At 39.8% G+C, this 22338-nt stretch overlaps 1 protein-coding gene across 5 annotated transcripts; it reads right to left on the bottom strand.

Moving 5' to 3' along the window:
- Positions 1 to 5538: 5538 nt before the first annotated feature.
- On the bottom strand, positions 5539 to 17409 carry LOC103711617 (U-box domain-containing protein 44-like). Of its 5 annotated transcripts, XM_039122659.1 has the most exons (5): positions 16848 to 16861; positions 13033 to 13094; positions 11641 to 12833; positions 9752 to 10070; positions 5539 to 7218 (listed from the first exon to the last, which is right to left on the bottom strand). In XM_039122659.1, the coding sequence occupies exons 3-5, from the start codon at positions 12454 to 12456 to the stop codon at positions 5744 to 5746; spliced, it is 2610 nt and encodes an 869-aa protein (XP_038978587.1). In that variant the 5' UTR covers positions 12457 to 12833; positions 13033 to 13094; positions 16848 to 16861; the 3' UTR covers positions 5539 to 5743. The 5 variants fall into 5 exon arrangements, with proteins under 5 accessions (XP_038978587.1, XP_008796067.2, XP_038978586.1 ...); XM_008797845.4 differs by lacking the exon at positions 16848 to 16861 and adding an exon at positions 17026 to 17409 and having other exon boundaries at positions 11641 to 13094; XM_039122658.1 differs by lacking the exons at positions 13033 to 13094; positions 16848 to 16861 and adding an exon at positions 17026 to 17382.
- Positions 17410 to 22338: the final 4929 nt, after the last annotated feature.

The following is a 22338-nucleotide window of genomic DNA, read 5'->3' as shown; positions in this document are numbered from 1 at the left end:
GGTCACCATGTGATGTTGGGTTGGATTGGGTACCTCAGGAGGTTCGGTTTCGGGCACAATTACAGATAAGGCGGATGCTGTTGCTGGCAGAGGACTTGGTTCAGGTGGATGTTCGGTGTGGGTTGTTGAAGACAAAGTGGGTGACATTTAAGTCAGTGAAGATGGTTCTTCCTCTAGAGGCTAATTAGGCAGTATATTAATTTGAGAGTAAAAGGGTGAAAGGTCAGAGGAGATACCTGGCACAGAGGCATTTGGTGTAGCAGAGGAGGTCCATCCTTTTGTTAGAAAGTTTTGCTCATCGAAGGCCATATTGCGAGAGATGTATATTTTATGAGAGACTAGGTCTAAGCATCGATAGCCGTGATGGTGGGGGGAATATCTAAGGAAAATGCATTGTTTACTCCTGAAGGCTAGCTTGTGATTCGTGTGGGGTCTCAATAATGGGTAACAGGCACATCCGAAGGTCCTCATTAAAGAATACTCTGGGTTTTTCTCAATCAATTTTGCATAGGGAGACATATTAGTCAAGACAGGTGTGGGAACCCTATTAATAAGGTACACAATTGTCATAAAGGCATGAACCCAGAATTTTATAGGTAAATATGATTGAGCTAAAAGTGAGAGACCGACTTCCATAATATGTTTGTGTTTTCTTTCAGCCAAGCTATTTTGCTAAGAAGTATAAGGACATGAAAGGCGTTGATGGATACCACATTTACGAAGAAAAATTTGAAATTGGTTTGAGAGATATCACCACCATTATCACATTGGAGTTGTTTAATCGTTGTAGAGAAACGATTTTCAATAGAAGATTTAAAGTGCAGAAAACATGAGAATACTTCGGATTTATTTTTGAGAGGGTACAACCAAGTGAATCTAGAGTAACCATCTATGAAGATAACATAATATCGATGACCCTTAGAAGATGATATACGAGAGACCCAGACATCAGAATGAATAAGTTCTAATTTAGATAATGTAGTACGAGAAGACTCACCAAAAGGTAATTATTTAGCTTTTCCCAATAAACAAGATTCACAAATAGACTTAAGGTTAAAGGATTCAAAAACAGGTAAATCAAAAGTCTTGACTATATTTTTGGTGACTTGGGAGGAAGGATGACCTAACCTCGCATGCCAAACATCAAGTGTAGTCCGAACACCGAGAAAACCAGCATGAGACCGAAATTTATTAATAGATTTTTGATCAACTTGAATAGGATAGAGACCTCCTTCACTCCGCCCTGCTAGCAACGTTCGTCCTGTGTGATTGTCCTTAACAAAAATTGAGAGCCGGTTAGGATAAAATAGCAGTCATTATCTAAACAAAGCTTATTAATAGATAAGAGATTAACTGCTGCTTGTGGACAATGGAGGACATTTTATAAGTGTAGGGATGAGGAGGATGCATGTAACGTAAGTTTACCGGTGTGCTTAATTTGTAAAACATTACCAATACCCACATCTAATTTGTCATCTCCATGATACGGCTCAGACAAGTGAAGGTTTGAAACATCCGTTGTGATATGTTGATTAGCACTGTTATCTATATACCAAGTGTTGTCCTCATGGAGAGAATTGGAATGAGCCGCCATAGCCGCCAATTGTTGAGGAGGGTGACGACCTTGGTAATTATAGTCATAGCAGTGAAAACAGTCAAGTGCCATGTGACTCTTTTTTCTACAAATTTAACAAGTATAAGGGTCAAAATCTTGAGTTTTTGCCCAAGCCGGAATTCTGTTTGGAATGGGTTTGTCAGCTTGAGCAGGTCTCTGAGTCAAAATGGGAGCAGCGTTGGGACGAAGCTGCTGCCAATTTCTATTATTCTTCTTTGGGTTCTTTCCTCCACCGAATGTATTTGCCATCATAGCAAAGTTGATGTGATCATTTTGCACACTTCTCTGGTGATTTTCAAGCAAGGCTTCAAATGCAAATAATTTTGATTGAAAGTCAGTGAGTGAAAGTGACCTCTCACGTTGTGCAAAATAAAACATTGGATATAAAAGGAGTGTATGCTGAGTTGAGTCCTCCAAGCATATGAGAAATCAAATCTTCATCCGTCATGGGCTTTTCCACGGCCACCAATTGGTTCGCAAGGACCTTTGCTCCTTCAACAAACTCAGGACCACTCTTGCCTCCTTGCTGTAGACTCTGCAATTGGCATTTCAGTTGATTCACCTTTGAGGATGAGGGGGAAGCGAAGCGATTTACCACAGCTAACCATGCTTGTCGAGCAGTTTTGAGACCATAAACCAAGGACAGAACCTTCTCCGAGATTGTGGACCTCATCCAAACTAGGATGAAGCAATTTTTTTGATTCCAGATAGTAAATTCTGGATTAGAAGCAGGAGTAGCAATCCCTACAGCAGGTAGGAACTCTTCTAGACATGGTTCTGTACCATCTACAAAATTCAGAAGACCATAAATATCAAGCGCACCTTCAACTTGAGAGGACCAATTTAAATAAGATGATAGCCCTTCAAGCTTCACCGAAACAAATTGAACAAGATTGTTTGGGGGAACGAAGGCTACAGCGAAAGATATTATTGTGGGTAGGATCGGGCATGAGCCAAGTCAGGCTTTGATACCATGAAAGATTTGAAGAGAAGGGCTTGGTCAATCGTACGAAAGCCATATATTCATTCTCTTTATGAACAAAGTCATTTACAGATTAAGAATACATTCCAAATATACATCCTTTGATATAGCAACCATACAGCTAGAGTTGGTGGACTTAGTCAATCTCTATGCTAGCATCCTCCTCTAAAACAGAAACTGAAATGGAGGTTATCCTACAACTGCGCTACATCTTTTGATATTGCAATCATACAGCTAGAGTTGGTGGACTTGGTAAATCTCTATGCTGGCATCCTCATCTAAAACAGAAACTAAAATGGAGGTTAAATGGAAGGTTGTTGTCCAACACCTCTCTCTCCTTGATCTCTCTTATTTTCATATTTAGCCACCGTCTCATCCATCCCGGTCCGTCCACTTCCACCGTCACAAGCTATGACAGCCCTAGCTCATCCTCGACCTTAGTGCCTGATTACCCTGTTCATTAACCCCCTTTACTTCTCCCTCCTCAATACCGGCAGCCTAGAAACCCTTATTTCTCCTCTCCCTCCTCTAGTTTAAAGGCTCACAACTAAGATCCAAGCACTATTATCACTATCTCCTACCTTCTCTTCCCTTTCCTATCTTTTTCTCTCCTTCTATCTCGTAGCCGTAAGATTATAGTTGGTCACCGCTAGCCACCAATCAAACCGCAAAGTTCTCTTGCTTCCCTCTTCTCTCCCTATTTTAGTCCTACTTGCTTATTCTAATTCCAACCTTGTCGAACCTTCGATGCGCCCGGATGTTGGACCAATCTCACCCTTTGTCCGCTACTAGGTCTAGTTAGCATGCAAGCCTAGGTGATCAAATAATGGCCAACTTTTTCTCTATTTCGCTTCTCATGGCCCATGCATGGCCTTGCTACATTGGCATCTCTAAGCCTCACCACCATCACGACTGCTGAATCTTCTGCAACCGGTGGGCCACTGGACCTGTCTTCGCCCTCCTTCCTTATATTCTCTCTTCCTCTTCGGCACCATCACCAATCTCTTTCACCTCACCCACCTCATCAAGTTCAACCTAATAAACTGACCAAAATCGAACCGAATTTTTCAGATCAATTTGAACCAATTTTCATATTAGGTTAGGTCAATTTCGATTTTAGAAAATCAATTTAAGTCGGTTTGATTTCAAAAATATTTCTAAACCAATCTGATCCAAAATGAAGAGTCACTCCCGCAAGTAGGAGGATTCTAGCTATTCAAATATGCCAAAAGTTTCTACCAAACTGTATCCCATTTGAATCAGCATTTTGGGCCTCGGAATATATATTGTATCACGTTAATTTGTAATCTTCGGCATTTCTCAATGTGGATCCATGTCTTGTCCGCCCACACTAGCACCAAATAAAAGTGTAAGTCTGCAATATTCTATAATTTTGATCGCGCTTTAGCAATCATAAATTTGACATTAAAGACGGGAGGCCGCACAATAGAGGCGCCTCTAGCTCAGCAGAGAGAAAACATGAGAGAGAGAGAGAGAGAGAGATGAGATAGAAAGATTGTGGGAAGCGGCGGAAGAGTGAGGGCTCAGTACCGTATTATTTACTTCCTTCAAAGGGGAGAGAACAGAGAACAAGAGGGAGACAAGGTATAGAAGGGAACGTGAGGCGTCGGCTTTGGATGGACGCGAGAGAAGAAGAGAGTGTAAGAGGCGGCAGGAGCTGGGGTCTCTACGTGATCGTGAGAAACAGGGGATCTTGTCCCCTGTTTTCTATTTCGGTTATAAGGGGAGGCCTGATGCTTATTTGGGCCAAGGTCCAGGTATCACCAAACAAACGAATCCGTTTTTCTTGATATACTTGATATGCCAGAGTTTGACAACAGGAAGGAATAGCTAAATGAAAGGGATGACTGCTGAGAAATTTTTGCAAACTGCCATAACAACCTTGCAAGCAGCGAACCACTAAATTTCTCAATGTTTTTGAGGGAGGCTAGCTTGTGGTTAATGTAGTAGGAATATTGTGAGGACCCGCGCGGGTTTGTGTTTAGTCCCACATCGGTTATTCGATGGGTAGATCTTGAGTACTTATATAAGATCGAAAAATCCAAATAATACCTTCTAGCTAGCCATTTTGGGTGAGGTCCTAAATTGTTACAAATGGTATCAGAGCCGATGGTGGCGTTTGTGATTATATTTGAATGGATTTAAACCCTTAACCTAATGAGGATGTCAGAGGATAGATCTTGAGTACTTATACAAAATCAAGGAATCCAAATAATAACTTACGGCTAGTCATTTTGGATGAGGTCCTGGATTGTTACAAATATAGCCTAAGCTCATCCTCATGGTTCCCCATGATGAATGACAACAAAAATACCAAGTATTGTATATGCAAATGTTTTAAACATGCTTCAACAAATGAACTTCATAGTTCACTAACCAATGGGATCTCTCCATGTTCTTTGTAACCTATTCCTTAATTGGTTTTTGTTTTCTTCATTCCGTAATCGCAAGTACAAGCTCCTCCCATATTGATGAGCTGCCAAAATCAGAATAATAAAAGAGGGCATTCTAGTATGCGAGGCTCCTGCCATTATGGACCCTAGAGAGGGTCCAAAGTATGCAGCTTTACCCTCATGTGCAAGAGGCCGTTTCATGTTTTGAACCTGCTACACCTAGGTTATAATTGAACGACGTCACCATTGCACCAAGGCTTACCATTTGCAATATATTAGAACAATAATATACAAATTTAAGTTCCATATTATTCTATGACATTCGCTATGCTGATTGATTCACCAGAATAATATTCAACCAGAACATTCATTATCCATGTGCAAATGAGAAGCAATGACATGTACAGTACAGTGATCAAACCTGAAACGAAACCTCTCTGCCTGTGGAGTATGGACTGCTAATATAGAAAAAATGAGCAGAAATATCCAGTACCAAAGGTAGCCGGACAGAAGTGTGGTTAATGAAATTAGGACATCCAAACAAGCACTAGCATTTGATCATTATATATGTTATCCCAAAAAATAGTATGGCTTGAACTAAGACTAATTTACAAGTACGAAATCTCCAGCATCATATTTACACAAGACAAATGGGTATAGTTTAAATTTTGATAATCAATCTAATGTACAAGAATGATTTCCATTTTGCCAAGTAAAGGCTTATGTATCCTTCTACGTAAGTGGCATAGAACTTGATTTTGAATACCGCTCAATCTCCGCCAGGACTCTAGCAGCCCTCCTGCCCAGCTCTCCATTCTCACTGCGTTGTGTTGACAGCCCAATAAGTGGGATCTTCGCAGCCGTGCAGTAATAATCAGAGACCTCCCTGGCCTGAAATACCTTCTCCAAGATGACAAGAGCAGCTTCTTTCAAAGCAACTGACCCCCAGTTCAAAACACCCAATATCAGATCAATGGCACCTGCTTGGTGCAAAATTTTGGCTCCTCTATAAGACAATCCATCCTGAACCAGGGTCCCCAATGCTTGAAGGGTCTCATAAGTGGTGGCATCTTGATGCTCTTGCAACAAATTTACCAAGCATGGCAAAGCTTTTGCCTTTAATAGGCAAAAGGTAGATGTCATGTCACATATACCTCCATGCAATTCACATACACTAGGAGGTGATGCCCGGAAACACCAGCAGCCAGTCCTGACTGGTGCTGCGGTAAGTCTACTACTGTTTGAAGAAAGGTTGCCGATCAGGGCTGCTGCTCTTGCCTTGGCTGTTGTGCTTCCAGACTGCAGGATGCTCACAAGCAATGGATAAGCTCCCAAATTTACCACCAGTTGTTGCATCTCAATGTTAGAAGGATCTGTAAACCGGAAGAGGGCCCCAAGCACAGTTTCCTTTGCTTCAGCTGTTCCTATCCTGAGCATGTTCAAAAGAATAGGTATCACATCTAGCTTAATCAAACTATTAGTAAGAGCAACTTCCGATTTTGGAAGACAGGCTATTAACCCTGCTGCTGCCACCTGCGCATCACTGCAGGTGTCACCCTCGAGAAAGCCAACAAATGTCTCCAGTCTGCTGTCCAGGAGGAAATCTGCTATACCGTCCGGTTCATTCTGGGAGAAGTGATGGATGAGCTTGAGTGCAAGCTCTCGGATATCCTGATCAGGATCTTCGAGCAAGGGAAGCACCAAAGAGACACCATTGGTGGCAGCAACTGTCTTCTCAGCAAGTATTTCTTCAGACTTGCAGATGTTCAGGAGTGAACGTAAAACTGGTTTCCTAATGGTGGGAGAGGAATTTGATTTCTGAAGGATGGCCATCAAGTTGGTTATGATAGGCCCTAACTCAAGACGTGTCCCATTAGCATCTACAAGAAATTCTATGCCATCATCTGAAGAGAGTCTCTCAAGAATTTCAGAGCACTTTGCGACTATAATTGTGGGAGCATGGGAAGAGAAGATATGTTCTATGACAAGAGGAACCCCTCCTGCAGAAGCAACTATCCTTTTGTTGTCCCGACAACTCAACAACTTAGCCAGAGCAGAGAGAGCCAAATCTTTTGATTCCAGATTTCCTGAGGCCATTTTCACTAAGGGAGGTATTGCTCCTCCTTCACCAAGAAGTTTTATATTCTGATCAATGAATTCTGTTTCCACAAGAAATCTTGCCATAGCCATTCTCGATCGTTCTGGACCTAAATGGCAAGTCACAAAATATCTTAGACTTATTACCGTGCTATACGAATGCTTACAAACTTTGCATCAAAGAGTTTGATTATGCATTTACAGCAAGCAAAAACCAGCAATAACACTGATTTGCATCAAATGGATGGCCAGTTAAGAGAAAAATGTCACAAAGCTGAAAATAATATGACTTGAAACTTGAGATGTCGATACTTTGAGCTGGTGTGATGGAAGGAACAAACCAATCAAAAGAAGGAAAATCCCTAAAGATTGATAAAGGCTACAAGCTTACTGTCTGAAAAATTACACCAGCAATGAAGTTAAGCTTCTGGAGCACAAAGTACATAACAAAAGGCTTATGAACCAATAGCAAGCATACAATGTAAGTACGATCGGAGGAGAACAAAGAGACGCAATTTTGCAAGGGATGCACAGTTTAATGTAAGCACTTCTTGAGTAAAAAAATAAGGGAAAGGGATTTGATAGGTCATGACCTCAAGGGAGTAGCAGATGATATCAGAGCATGCATCATACTGAAGACTTTGGAGATAGAAATCCATTAAATGACATAGTTGATTTCATGATTTCTTACAGAATAGCAATTATGAATTTTACAAAGGTGAGCATTTAACTACTTCCAGACATGGGAAAAATGCACAGCTAATAGATCGCTTAGTCCTAAAAATAGAAAAAAAGATTAATATGCAAGGATTGAGAAAGGAAGTTTGAAAGCTTCGTATCAGCTAGATGTTATGGATGTATATGCAGTAGGAGCAAGAATAAAAGAGGAAAACCACCAGATGCCCAAGAAACGTATTGGGATCTAGATTAAAACATAAAATGAACAATAGAAACGAACTGTTAAAGGATATGATGTGTGACTTAATGGCAAATTGGTTTCAAAGCACAGGTAGAGATGTGCTTACAGAATTTAAAGTTAGGTGACATATGTATAAAGAATTTCATTCTGGAATTTGGGGTCCGGTCTATTATCAAGAAAAAGTTGCCCATCTTTAAGCAAGCAAAATAGATGATCTATACAACAGGTTAGGCCTACAAAGAAGCCGAAAAAGTTGCCCATCTTTAAACAAGAAAAATATATAACCTATACAACAGGTCAGGCCTACAAAGAAACCACTTTTTCTTGGACAAGCTAAGATGAGAGAAAGGAAACTGAAAAAACATAGATCAAGCTAGGTGCATTAAGAGTAAGGAAATAGAGATGAAAGTTTATCAGATTGGATCAGGTCCTGGCACAATGCAGGCCTGGTATCTACTCAAATCGAATTAAAAATTTGAACCAACCTGATTCATGTTTATTTGGAACAGATTGGATCAAGTCCGATAATTATTTCTGACCTAAACCATGCTAAAAAACAGCACTCACATAAACCATAGATTATATTTACCTAATCGTATCCTAAGTATAATATACATGTATTAATCCCGATATATATTATTGGCCCTTTCCCTATCAGCTTAAGCTCTAGAGGTCAATTGGTCAGTTGACATTGTATCAGAGCTAGTATGCATGGTCTGAGCCACACATGAGGGGGGGTTGATTTGTTAAGCTTAATATGCATTGTTGGCCCTTTTCCTATCAGCATAACCTTTTGGGGTCAATTGGTTAGTTAACAGTATGAATACAACAAAATATATCAATATTTATGTGCTGTCAACATCTCATTCTGCATAAGATTACTCAAGAACTGCATCTAAGTCACAGTTAGCAGCAAAATTTGATAGTTAAGTACATAAATTTTATTTTACAGTACATTAGTTTCAGATTTGTTCTGGTTTATATTGTGTCTCATATCTATGTCTGGGTCTGTTCATTAAATGCGTCAAGAGTTCCAACCAACCCTGGTCCACATGATCTTCGTTTGAACTGGACTAGGTTATTTTCAGGTTGGAAACAGGTTGATCTGATCCATTTGCAGCCCTAGATGAGTTAGGGAAAGACTATCAGACTAAGGCAAGATAGAAAGGCCATTCCAAATATTACTAAATAGACACATTACAAGAGACATATGTTTAGATACAAAACAGTAGACGACAAATGTCCCACTAATGCAACTACAATACTTGAAGAAGTCATAACTTTAAAAAGCATGGTACGATGTCAATATCCTCCATATTGCCGGAAAATTCTTGAACTATTCATGGTATTTTCATTGACCAAATGATTATCTGAATTATTCACAAGTTTATATGAATTATTCTCAGGTTCTAAGTTAAGAAGAATTGGTCAATGATCTGTGAATTTTATGATTTACTGAAGGATTTTTCACAGGTTATTCAAGGAATGTTGATGGTTTAAATGTGCCCTAGTCTAGGCAAAGCACAACTCTTTTATACCATTTTTAGTTACTTTTTCATTTTTTCCTTTTCTGTTTTGGAAGAGCCTGCATGCATGCTGACACGGCAGGACCATACCAGCAGGCGACTGACACATGCACAATCAATGGCTTTTAGAACCTAGAGTTTTATTAAAGCAACATATGAAAATAAATAATGGAAAACATCAGGCTTTAGATGGCTAACCATGACAGAGATGATCAATTAGTGGCTTATACCAACCGCAGGCAGCTGCAGCTGAAATTGCATCATCGTCATCATCACAAAGCTTTGATAAGATAACTTCAGCTTTTTCTTCTGACTCTCTATCGGTACCATGCAGAAGCGTTACAAGAAAAAATATAGCACTGCTTTGTTGCTTAAGTTTCGTACATGTAGATTCCTTCCACGTTGAACCATCTTGCAATAATTCAAAGAGCAACTTAATTGCAGCTTTTGATATCCCTGAGCCACGTACGAGGCAAACAACAATGCGATCAACTCCCCCAGCTTCAACCACTCTATTCTGTTACATTAAATTTATAAATTTACAAAATAAATGAAAATCTGTAACAAGGTTGCTCTATGTGGAAAGAGAAAGATATCTGAATTCATATGAGAACCATGGAGAGGTTCTAATGGGGAAGGTTAAATTTCCCTAACCAATAAATGGTTGGAAAAAAGTTGACTAGACTAAAACATAGGCCAAGAAGCATAATGTCAAACAGAAAATAAGTCTATAAAAGTCTCACAAGTACGTAAATACACATGTATAACTTTATATCTCAGAACATTACCACTATAGTTGTGACAAACACCTCTTAGATCAACACTGACCACTAAAGTCTCAGAAAGCCGTTTGCAAACAGATAAACAATTAGCATGAAAAACCAAGAGCATATGAGAAATAGCTCCCTAGCAGGATAAAATGAGTGTTAAGGGATGCCAGCAAGCATAAGGGTTGGACCACAACAGATGATTACTATAACGAACTGACTATATCTTGGTACAGGCAGGAGCTCGACAAGATCTTACTGTGATCAATAAAAGACTAGAAATAACAGAACAAAACGAATAAACCAAATAGAGCAGTTGAAACTTAAGATAAATCAGCATAGACACAAGAGAATGCTATTAGAAAGCACAACTTGTTGAAGATTTTTCCAAGGGGAAATAATGAGTGCAAGAAGTTGTTCCTATGTTTGCCAATTGCTGGAAAATAAATATATGGAGTATCTTCATTAAAAAATGCCTAAAGGCAAGAAGTAGCTACAATGTTGAAACTAGTGGTACAGTTTTCAAGAATAGAATAACATTTGTAAAGATTGTCAGATAGACGTACACTGCATATGACTTTTATACATTCTTGTAACTTGCATATGTTCATTAACTCCTATCTGGAAAAAGAGGATCATTAGTCATTCTAATAGTAAATCAAGTTTTATTAGCTCCATAGTGAATTATCATAGGCTCTTCAGCAGAACTTAATTGCTATTCAAGTTTCATGGCATCAGAGGCTGGAGACATGTTGAGAATCATCTTTTAAACTGAGAAGATTCCAGTTATTATCAAAGGCTTTTTCTAAATAGACTGCCTAATTCATAATATTTACGGTGTAAGTGCAACTTTCAAAAGAAATATTTGTAAGGTAGTCAGTTTGCATTTTAATACACAGAGATCATTTCAATATGGTCTATGGGTGTAAAGTGGATGGGGTTAGCCTGGTGCATAAGATGGCATATCATCTGCACCATTACAGGTTTATATGTCACTTGCACTTTGTTGTGTTACCTACAATATTCAATAATAAATCTCCACCATTATTTTATCCAGTTATTATATGCCATTCTGTTTCCCTGATGTAAAATCCTGATGATCTTAGTGAAGGTAATACCTCCATTTTGATCCACTTCCATAACATGTTATATTTGAAAAGCTTATGCTTAAAAGCTATAACTGACTGATCATATGCATCAGATATTTAAAAAATTTCTATGAATTAATATGATAATCAACCATGAGATGTGAAATGCTTAAAGAATACCTGAAGTCTTGTTTTCATAACTAAAAGTTATGTAGCTAGTAGAGCTTTTTACCTTGTTTCTAGAATGCCCTTCAATTATTGCAGTTAATGTCACTAATGCTTGCCTTTTCAAATCTTTGTTGTGAGAGCTTCCTACCATTGGCACAATGATATCAATTAGCCCCTCTATAGCAATCCAATCCTTATTCATAGGATTTTCATGGATAACCTCCTGTAGCAGGTCAAAAGCATCTACAAACAATGAATCATTACCAGACTGCAATTTGCCCTTTGCTGACCTAATCTTAAGGCAATAGTTGAGTTCTCTCCACTCTTCAATTGACTGCCTCAAACCAATATTGCTTCTTAGGGTAAAATCCTCAAGAACTTGGCCTGTGTCAGGATCTGTGGTCCGTCCACTTTCAAGCCAGTCTTCGATGGCAGTTCTTTCACATGCAGTTCCAGTACAAAGACTGACAGGGTCAACCATCACCTTTCCTGTTATAGGGCACATGAATGATTTCAGTGGTGGAATGTGCACATCCTGGGTTGCATAGTTCTCTACACTTTGCACCCTGAGCCGATACTGCTGCTCAATTTCTTCTTGGTCAATAGCAGCATCAGCACGAGACAGCAGTTCAATGACCTGTTCCAGAAAGATCTCTTCTGCTCTTTCTTTATGGGCAGCAGCTTCTTCCTTTTCCCTTTTCAAACTGGAAAGTTCTTCATTTATTTCGGATGGCTCAACAGGCACACCTACAGTTCTAGCTATTTCTTCTAGCATGTTATTTGCAAAGCTCTGGTCTCTCTTCCTCTCATGAAGACCTTGATCCAATTTCTCTACAATTCTGAGTTGTGCTTGAGAAGCTTCAAACTCAGCCTTCTGCATCTCACCATGAAGCCTATTCACCCTTTCTGATATATCAGAGAGAACTTCAGTGCTCGCAAGAGATAAAGCAGCAAGAGACCTACCAATATCCCTAGTGACATCCTGTATTTCTCCCACTATGCTTCTACACCTAACCAACAAGTAAAAGCGTGCACGGTTTTTATACTTATCCACTATGTCCTTGGCCTTCTTAACATCATCCTTGAGAAATTCCAAAGCTTGCCTTGCAGCTTGTGTGTCATTCAGTTCTCGAAGCTGCAACTGTTTCAAGACTGGTTCGATGTCATAGAGATACTTTGATAGAGCCTTGAAGCTCTCCTTCTCTATAAGAACATCCCTTGCAGCTGCAGCCGTTGCTAAGACCTGATCTGTCAGCACTGCCAAAATCGTTCCAATCGGTATTAGTTCAATTAGTGTCATTCTGAGATCCTCTAGTGAAATCTCTGTTTAATGTTTTATGCGTATGGTATTTCAGAGATCCAAATCTTCACTAAACAAGACATAAAAAGTCAATTTCCATCCACAGGTAATGTAGCTCAAAAGATTTGATGATCTTAAGTGGATCAGCTTTCCGACCTTCAAGTGATGGTATTTGCCCAAGAAACACCAAAATAAACCATGGGCTAGAAATCAAGTGCCTGTAAGTACAACAGCATTTCATCACTCTGGTAAGTCTTAATCTCAAACCTTGGTGGACAAAACTTCTTTTACAAGGAAGTCCGCCCCTAATCAATCAAGAATTTTACAATTTACCCAGCGAAAGCTTCTTGCATCTATTGAGTTTTGGTAAAAATAAATGCTTGGGAATAGTGCAAACTATAAAAAAATTGATAAGCTATTACAAAGATCAGACAACTCTATGATTATTTGTTATCATCCATCCATGATAATCTCTCCTAAAATTTGAAAATCCAAAAGCTCATTGGGAAAAGAAATAAACCTTTAAGGGGTATACATTGCTAATCAGTTTAGTAATTCACCTTTAAAAGAACAGCAATCATAGAAATTTTTCATAAGAGAAACATCAGGGTGTGCTCATCTGAGAAAAAAACTTCTCCAGTGATGCCACTCGTGTAGATATAGCTTTCAAATTTATCTACACTAAAGTCAAATATTAAAGGAGAAAAAATCCATCGTACTCAATTTCACAACATTAATTCTGTTTTCAAAAAACAACAAGAATGAAGTCTTAACCTTAAGTTACATCAATAAGCCTCATAACTTCTATACAGGGCCCCTTATCTTTATCAGATGGGTCAGCTGTATGGATTAGGATATGTTGCAGCAAAGTCCAAGAAGACTCTCAAACTGATGCCGATCCTTTAGAGTCTAGAATAAGTCAAAGAAGATAAAAGGAAACTGTAGTTATAAGAAAGTAGACAACTGCAGAATAAATCACAGCCTACATTTACTCCTTCATAAATGTCACCCGAATCCAAGAAAGGAGGTGGTAGCTAAGTAGGGGTGGCAATCGGGTCGGATCAGATCATAAACGGGTCGGGTCACATGCAGGTCGGGTCAGAAAATCATAAACCTGAACCCGACCTGTTTATTAAACATGTCAGAAATTACAATCTGACCCTGACCTGTTTATTAAACAGGTAACCCGACCCGACCCGTTTAACCTGTTTAATAAACAGGTAACCTGTTTACCCAACCCGACCCGACCTGTTTAACCTGTTTGCCTAACCTGACCCGTTTAACCAGTTTAACCTGCCCAACCCAACCTGTTTAACCTGCCCAATCCGACCTGTTTAGACCCGTTTAACCTGTTTAGACCTATTTAGACCCATTTAATCTGTTTAGACCTGTTTAACCCGTTTAACCTGTTTAGACCTGTTTAACCTGCCCAACAGTTAAACGGGTTAAACGGGTCAGACATCTAAAATCCGTATCCGACCCAATTAATAAACAGGTTAAACGGGTCGACCTGTTTACGACCCAAACCTGTTTAAGCCAAACCCAAACCTGTTTATAGCGGGTCGAACACGGGTCGGGTTGGCAGGTCGGGTCATATTTTGCCACCCTTATAGCTAAGTCCCTTTTGTAAAAAAAAAAGAAAAGGCACAAAAATGAAATTAGTATATAATTGTATAGATTGTGTGGTTTTAAAAATATGGTTGAAAGAAACTATGCAAACCAGCATTGGCGGAACCAGTACTGGGCACCGTACCGGTTGCCCGGCAAGATGAGTCGGTATGGGCCCGTACCAACACAGTAGAAGAGATGGAGGAGAGGGAGTACGAGAGAGGAAAAGAGAGAGGGAAGGAGGTCAGTGGAGGGCCGGCAGAGGCCGGCGCTGGTGCGAGTGGCTGAGGCTGCGGCCGAACTCCTGTTTCGTTCGAAACAGGAGTCCGACTGTAAAAAATTTCGCAATTTTTAAGTGAAGTCGGCAAGTCTGCACTTAAAAATCGCGAAATATTTTATGGCCAGACGTTGTTTCGAACAAAACAGGGGTTCGGCCATGACCTCTGCCACCTGCACCAGTGTCGGCCTCCGCCAGCCTCCCTCCCTTTCCTCCGCCCTTCCTCCCCCGCTCGCTCTCTCTTTTCTTCTCCTTCTCCTCCTCCGACACGGTGTTTCAGATTCTTTGTCGAAACCGTCCCGGTAAGCTGCTGGTACCGCTCGGGACACCCCGAACCGGGCGTTTCGGGACAGTTCTGCCAAGGTGCCAACTTTGATATAAATTGATACTCCCCCCATTTTTACTGAGTCTTTGTATGATATTCGAAAGGGTAATATCTATTTAAAAGCCCTTTCAACCTGCTTAAGACGAAACTGATTCAATTTCAATCAGAACACAAGATTTCAGACGAAACGATTTGTATCTCTCCAAAGCATGTAAAACCAGACTACAGATACATACAACAGCCATTATAGTTTGCCTTGTACTTTCATGCAATCCCCATAGTTTTGGATCCTTAGAGTAGTAAGTAGAAGGCTCAAAACTTTTATATGAACAGTCACGAAGGCTCATGAAGATATTATCATTTTTATCTTATGAAATTTGGCTGCTAACTTCAATCAACAGTGTATCATAAATCATCTACATGCTGAAAATTATCTTTATTTTTTAAAAATAGATTTACTAAATCATATTGATGATAATTTTTCTAAAATTCCAAATTTAATAAAAACCTTTATAGCATTGGCCCATTGTGACTTTCGAAAGCAAAAAAACAGCTGCGAAACATCTTGCCAAAGTCTTGCTAAAACATGCTTTGAAGCAAATATAACTCCTAAATGTTCTGTTTGCAGGTTAAGACAGTTCAATCACTATATCAATAGATGCCTCACATTCCTGCATTTAGTATTTGATAAGGTTGAAGTCATCTCTTCAAATATGTTAGAATCGGGACAAATGAAGACTATCTAAATAACCAATGATCACAAGAGCATCAAAGGAGAAAATACATGCTACAAAAGCAAAACCAACTCAATTAATTCAACCATCATAGGCTCACATCACGTCCATTGTAACAACATAGGACCTCACCAAAAGAGGGCTATCTAGAAGGTTATAATTTTGGGGGTCCTTGGCCCTGCTCAAGTATTCAGGACCTCCCCAACACACACCCAATGTGAGACCGAACACACACCTGAATGGTTCCTTGCAACCATACAATAAAAAACAATAACAATGGATTATGCAAAAAAAAAATCCAAAATTAAACAAATATTTATATCAAAGGAATTAAAATAAAAAAGAGGATGCCAGAAAATGAAGAGAATCAAATATCCAGATTCACATAAACAAAAGCAAAATTCCATAAAAGACTACTAGCTTGTGTAAATGTTGGAGGGTGGGGGAGGGGAAGAACATTTATGAAATGAAAGAGAACTCAAAAATTCATTCATTCAACAATACCCATCAAAGGAAACAAAATCACGTTCCATAGAGAGGGCAAGCTTTAACTCAACTGAAAAAATCATCATCCTGCCCAATCTCTTGCACCGCTCATGGCTATTATAAAACGAAAGTTTTGTTTTTTCCATCTTTTTCCTTGAGAGAGCGAGAGAGAAATGGTCTCTCCATGTTCATTTCATTGAGCAATTGAAATGACATACAAGCAACAAAACGAGGGATACAAGAAACAATCTGCACAGACTTGACAAAAAATAAAACCTTTGACAAGAAAAATGCAAAGTCCTACTATAAGATACAATAAACGAGAGAAATAAATGATGGCAGAAGCTCAAGAAGAAACGATCCACAAGTAAAAATTAGTCTAAAACACCGCAAATTAAAGCAAAACATTGTAATAAGCCCAGCTCCATAAAACACATAAAGAACATTCATATCACGGGGGAGAATAAGATCCAAACTTTATATCAATTCCACATACTATTTCTCAAAAATGGTAGTCCCAAATCGAGAGAGAAAGCATTACCGATTCCACTCCTTCCACCCACTTTGTTATAAACCCATCCATAGACATAGAGCCCCAAGCTCAAGTATTAAGTCGCCCAGTAGAGCTCATTAGCGATTGCTTTAGAACTAAAAAAAAGTATCTCAGAGAGAGAGAATGAGAGGGGGGGAGATTTTAGAAGACCGGGAGAAGAGCAGACCTGGGAAAGGCTTCCAGAGAGAATTTACGCGGAAAAAGGGAGGAACTTGTGTCTCTTTTTTCGACGAGTTTTCGAGGAAGATGGCTGTGAAGAAGTCACGGGAGAGACGACGGGACCTATGAGTCAAGTCTTCTCGTGGCCCTCGGGTGGTTGCCGTCGGAAGTCTTTTTGTGGCCCATATATTTATGCTTGAATGCTGTTTGCAGGCCCCTTTGCAGAGATTTTGGAAGACTGGGAGAAGAGCAGAGCTGGGAAAGGCTTCAAGAGAGAATTTACGCGGAAAAAGGGAGGAACTTGTGTCTCTTTTTTCGACAAGTTTTCGAAGAAGATGGCTGTGAAGAGAAGTCACGGGAGAGACGACGGGTCCTATGAGTCAAGTCTTCTCGTGGCCCTCGGGTGGTTGCCGTCGGAAGTCTTTTGTGGCCCATAAATTTATGCTTGAATGCTGTGTGCAGGCCCCTTTGCAGCGGTAATCTTCCAGGAAGGCTTGGAGTCCAGCGTCAAAAGTCAAAACACACGCACACACGCTTTTTAAATTTTTTTTTTAAGAAAAAAAAAAGTATGTACTAATATCATCTAAAAAGTATTTTTATATAAATAAAAAAATAAAATATATTTTTAGAAATGAGAAGATCTAGGCTGTATTTAGCATAGCTATCAATTGTTTTAAAAAAAATTAAAAATAGAAATGTACTTCTATCTTCTAAAATTTATGACAACATAAAATACATTTGATTTTTTTTTTAACAAAGCAAAGAGCCACTCGACCATGGTAACGTTGAGAGGCAACGCCGAAAGGAGCTATTGCCCTCCTCATTTACTCTTCTTAAATCATGATCTTGATACTCAAGAGTGCCGCGGCCAAACATAATAGCGCGACGGCGTATGTGACATTCATTTCGACTGACCTAATCTACGAGAGACTCCTGCTATCATTGGAGTCAGACCAAGCCATTCTCTTGGCTTCATTCACTCTTTTTCAGAAGGCACCCCTCGTTGCCACTATCTCCGTCCATGGCCACTGCCCTTTATTCCTCCATCGGATGGCTCCACCTTGACTCTTATATCTTTTGCGGTGCTAATCTGATCTAATAAAATAGGGAGAGAGGCCTTGAGAACATCTGGTCTAAAGGCAGTGCCTAGCGATGCATTGAGTGAAGGTATGGGGTTCTATGTGGTGGGCTGTCAGGTTACGTTTGGAAGAATTTTGTGGGGTTCTCATTTTTTTCCTTTTTGTCTCGAGCAAACATTGTAGGAGGGTGGAGACTCCGTGACCTAGGTGACACTCGGTTGGGTTTCGGTGGTGGATGGCTGGAGGGGTCCTATGAGGACTCCGGTCGTGACATATTTACAATGAAGGGAGAGGAATTAGGTTTTTGGGACGGCGAAGGGGAGGAAGACATCAGTGGGAAGGGAGGAGATGGCGGCGTAGGATGAGTGGATGCAAGTGAGGTGGAGGGCAGTGACACGGATTTCAAAAAATCTTAAATAAAAATTTTGTATTTTCATATTTTTTTCAAAATAGTAAATTTTTTAAATAAATAAAAGTAGAATAACCAAACAATTTTTTTTGCAGCAAATTTCATCTCTTTGTAGAAAAACAAAATTACGAAATAGAACCCTAGCTCCTAGCTCTTATTTTCTCTTTTTCACAATTCAAAGCAATATAAAACACTTCTAAATAGATCCACTATTTGGTCATTCCAAGTTGATGCACGCATAAACCAACGTAGACGTTAAAGCTTATTTAACTCGGTCGATGTCGCTGGTAAAGTTTTCGGAAGTCGTTGCTGGTGACTTATGTGGAATCCCGTTCGCACACGTTTAAAATCTACCATTTTGGTAGATTTGGTGGATAGTAGAATGCGCTCCGATTATTTCAAAAAGAAATCCTGGAAACGGGGTAAAATAGTGAAATGGGGAAAGCCCAAAGGTGGAGACAAGGGCAATTTAGCTACAAAAGGATGCGCGGAGGCCGAAGAAAGAAATAATCCTACCAAGAGATTCCACCTCGTTGCTCGCCGGCATGGGTACCATTTCAATACCACCATCACTCCAATTTCCTCAATCATGGGATGATGTTTGGTTGGAATAGGACATAATCATTTCGCAAATTATATTTGTTTCTTGTTTGACTATAATTTTTTATGCTTATCTAGTCAAACTGAATGTGATGTTTAGAATAATTTGAAGGGTAAGATCAATTTTTGGAAAGGATGAGTAATTAATATATTTACATTTATCAACTCTTACTCATCTCGTATTCTTTTGTCAGTATTAATTTCAAGTAAATAACTTGATTAATACAATAAATGTCAATGCTAATTAGATAGAAAATCATGGAAAATTGCTGGAAGCTAGTAGTCTAACTAGATAAAATTTACTATAGACTCCAAAGAAATCCAAGGACTTTTTTCTTCTATTAAGATGGGTAAATTGTATGTGTCATGCTCCAAATTCGAGACATAACATGACTATGCTACTTTGGGGTACTGTCCATGATTTAGGAGGATCACTAAACTTAATATGGACCACTTTAGCTACTACGAGCAGGCCAAATCTCTAGGGTTCAGGAGCAAGATTCGTCACATTGAAAAACTGAGTTGCAGGCTGTAAACCCCAGACCAGATGGACGGCATGGACCAAAGCCGACGGTCCATCTGGAAATTTTGGAAGGAAGGAGGTGGAGGGCGGTAGCTGTTGAGGCGGTTATAACCACCTAACAGCCGCGGTCCCCCACCCCTCTAAGGTTGATGGAGGGTTATAAGAACCCATGGAGTCTTGAGTACAGGACCCCATCGACTACACTCTTCCTACTCCTCACCTTCTTCCTTCTGTGCATGGAGCCGGATCGAGAGTAGTGGCGCCGGAGCGGACACAGCAGCCCGCTGGAAACGACTCGCAGCTCCTCAGAGCTAGGTAAATTTTCTTTCACCCTTGTTCATGAATTACATTCGGTCGATCTAGTGTAATAATCAAAATAGAAGAAGAAGAGGAAGGGTAGGAATAAGATGCAGTGGAGGAAGGAGGGAGATCTCACTCGTGATCGACCGTGATCTGACATTGGCCGAAGATCTTTCTCCTTCACCCGATCATGGCTTTTCCCCCTTCAATCAAAACCCTAGGTCTAATGATTCATGGAAGGGTCCTCGGCTCATGCAAATCCGGTTTCCATGGGTGGAACCGGTTTGATCTCAATCGGAGGTGACTGGAGAAGAAGAAGGTGAAGAGGATTCTTCTATCCTCCAGTCGTGGACGCCATCGGGTTGACCACGGGCAGCAGTCGCAGAGCCGGCTGTGGGCTGTGCGGGCACCATGGGTATGGCCGCACACCCTGCGTTCACCACCGGCTTCGGCCGGTTCCTTCTTCTCGATGGGTGTCGTGCCCCATCTCATCCACCGGAGGTAGAGAAGGAGAGCGGCCAGCCGGGCCGCGGCTGCTGCAGGTTGGGCTGCGGCCGCCGCAAGCGCCGCCAGCTTCGGGCCGGCCTCCGCCCGAGCGCTTCATCAAGCCTCCTTGCCTCATGGGAGGAGAGTAGAAGAGGAGGGGGAGGAGCTCGGGAAAGAAAGAAGAAGGAGAAGAAGGTTCGGGAAGGGAGGAGAAGAAAGAAAAGAAAAAGAAGAAAGAAAAGAAGGGAAGGGAAGGTTCGGGAAGGAAGAAGAGGGAAGAAAGAAAAGAAAAAGAAGAAATAAAAGAAAAGAAAAAGAAGAAAAGAAGGAAAAAGGAGAAAGAAAAATAAAATAAAAGTTGTTGTGGGCCGTATTGGGCCTGATTTCGGAGTGGGCTTCAAATAAATTTAGCTTTAGAAGCTCGAGGCCGGGCTAGGCTCTAGTTCGAGCCCAATGTTCTTAAACCCAGAATTTACTGAACCAGTATGCAATTGACCCAGACCTGAACCAGTAATTGGGTCAAATCTGTACCAGTGTGCAATTGACCCAGACCTGAACTAGAAATCGGGTTAGATCTGAACTAGTATGCAATTGACTCAGACTTGAACCAAAAATTGGGTCAGATCTGAACCCATATGCAATTGACCCAGACCTGAACGAGAAATAGAATCAAATCCGAACCAGAAAGTAGATTAGACCAGAACTAGAAATTGAATTGGGCCATGGGCCTGAACCAGAAATTGAATTAAGCTATGGATCCGAAAATAAAATTGAGTCCTATGGATGGGCTATAAAAGTCTTTAAGATTATACATAAATAGAAATGTGCAAGTGACATGTAATTTAATGATCTTGCTAGGTATTAGAGAATTGGCATTTAGTGAGCAAATTAATGTAAGTAACCTATCTTAATCTTATTATGGATCATGTATCACGTTTTATATGATGAAAAAGTATTATTTATGGAATTGGAATTATGTATATGAATTGTGGAAAATGTAAGTAACCCTGATATAATCTTATGTTTTATCAAATACTTGTGACTATTTGATTATGAAATTGTATATGATTATTTATATTTTTTACAAAATTAGGATCCAACATGTGCTAGCAAATGATTGCATGATTTTGGATAAATAGCATCCATCATGATTATTATATTATTTATACATGATTATGATGATGTAGAAAGATGCATGGAAAGAAAAATAAAGTTTTCAGCATGATCATGAATTTTATTTAGCATGATGCCATTATTCACTTTCCAATGTATCTATGAGAAAAGATTTATGAAAAGCATGATATGTTTTAAAGAACTCTCAGATTGCTATGTACGACCCCCGCCAGTGGGTAACAGTAACTAGACATACGACCCCAGCCAGTGGGTAAAAATAACTTGGCTTTACGACCCCCACCAGTGGGTAATAGTAACTGGAAGATGACCCTGCAGTGGTAAAGATCTTGCCGTGGGAATAAGAGCGGCCATAGCTACACTACCATCTGAGAGTATGAATTTCAAAGTATGGAATAATGGCAAAAGTTTTATGATGCATAATCATATTTATGAAGTTGCATGGATGGATTTGCATAGTTTTATGACTGGTTGGTTTATATGAAATGTTTACTTTGTTACAAGCATAGATTTCAAAGCAAGAATAATGACAGCACATATTTCAAAGCATGAATAATGATAGTACGGATTTCAAAGCAAGAATAATGACAACACAGATTTCAAAGCATGAATAATGATAAGTACGGATTTCAAAGCAAGAATAATGATAAGTACGGATTTCAAAGCATGAAATAAAGACAAAAGGTTTACGTCTGATTTGATTATATGTTGTAGGAACTACTTACTTTGTTACAACTGTTAGTTTCTTAAAATAATGCACTAGTATGAAAAATATTATGCTTGATCGGATAA

Source organism: Phoenix dactylifera, unplaced genomic scaffold (assembly GCF_009389715.1).
Source record: "Phoenix dactylifera cultivar Barhee BC4 unplaced genomic scaffold, palm_55x_up_171113_PBpolish2nd_filt_p 001654F, whole genome shotgun sequence".
NCBI classification, from domain to species: Eukaryota; Viridiplantae; Streptophyta; class Magnoliopsida; order Arecales; family Arecaceae; genus Phoenix; species Phoenix dactylifera.
The sequence above is the reverse complement of the archived record's forward strand: the minus strand, read 5'-3'. Positions and strand labels throughout refer to the sequence as shown.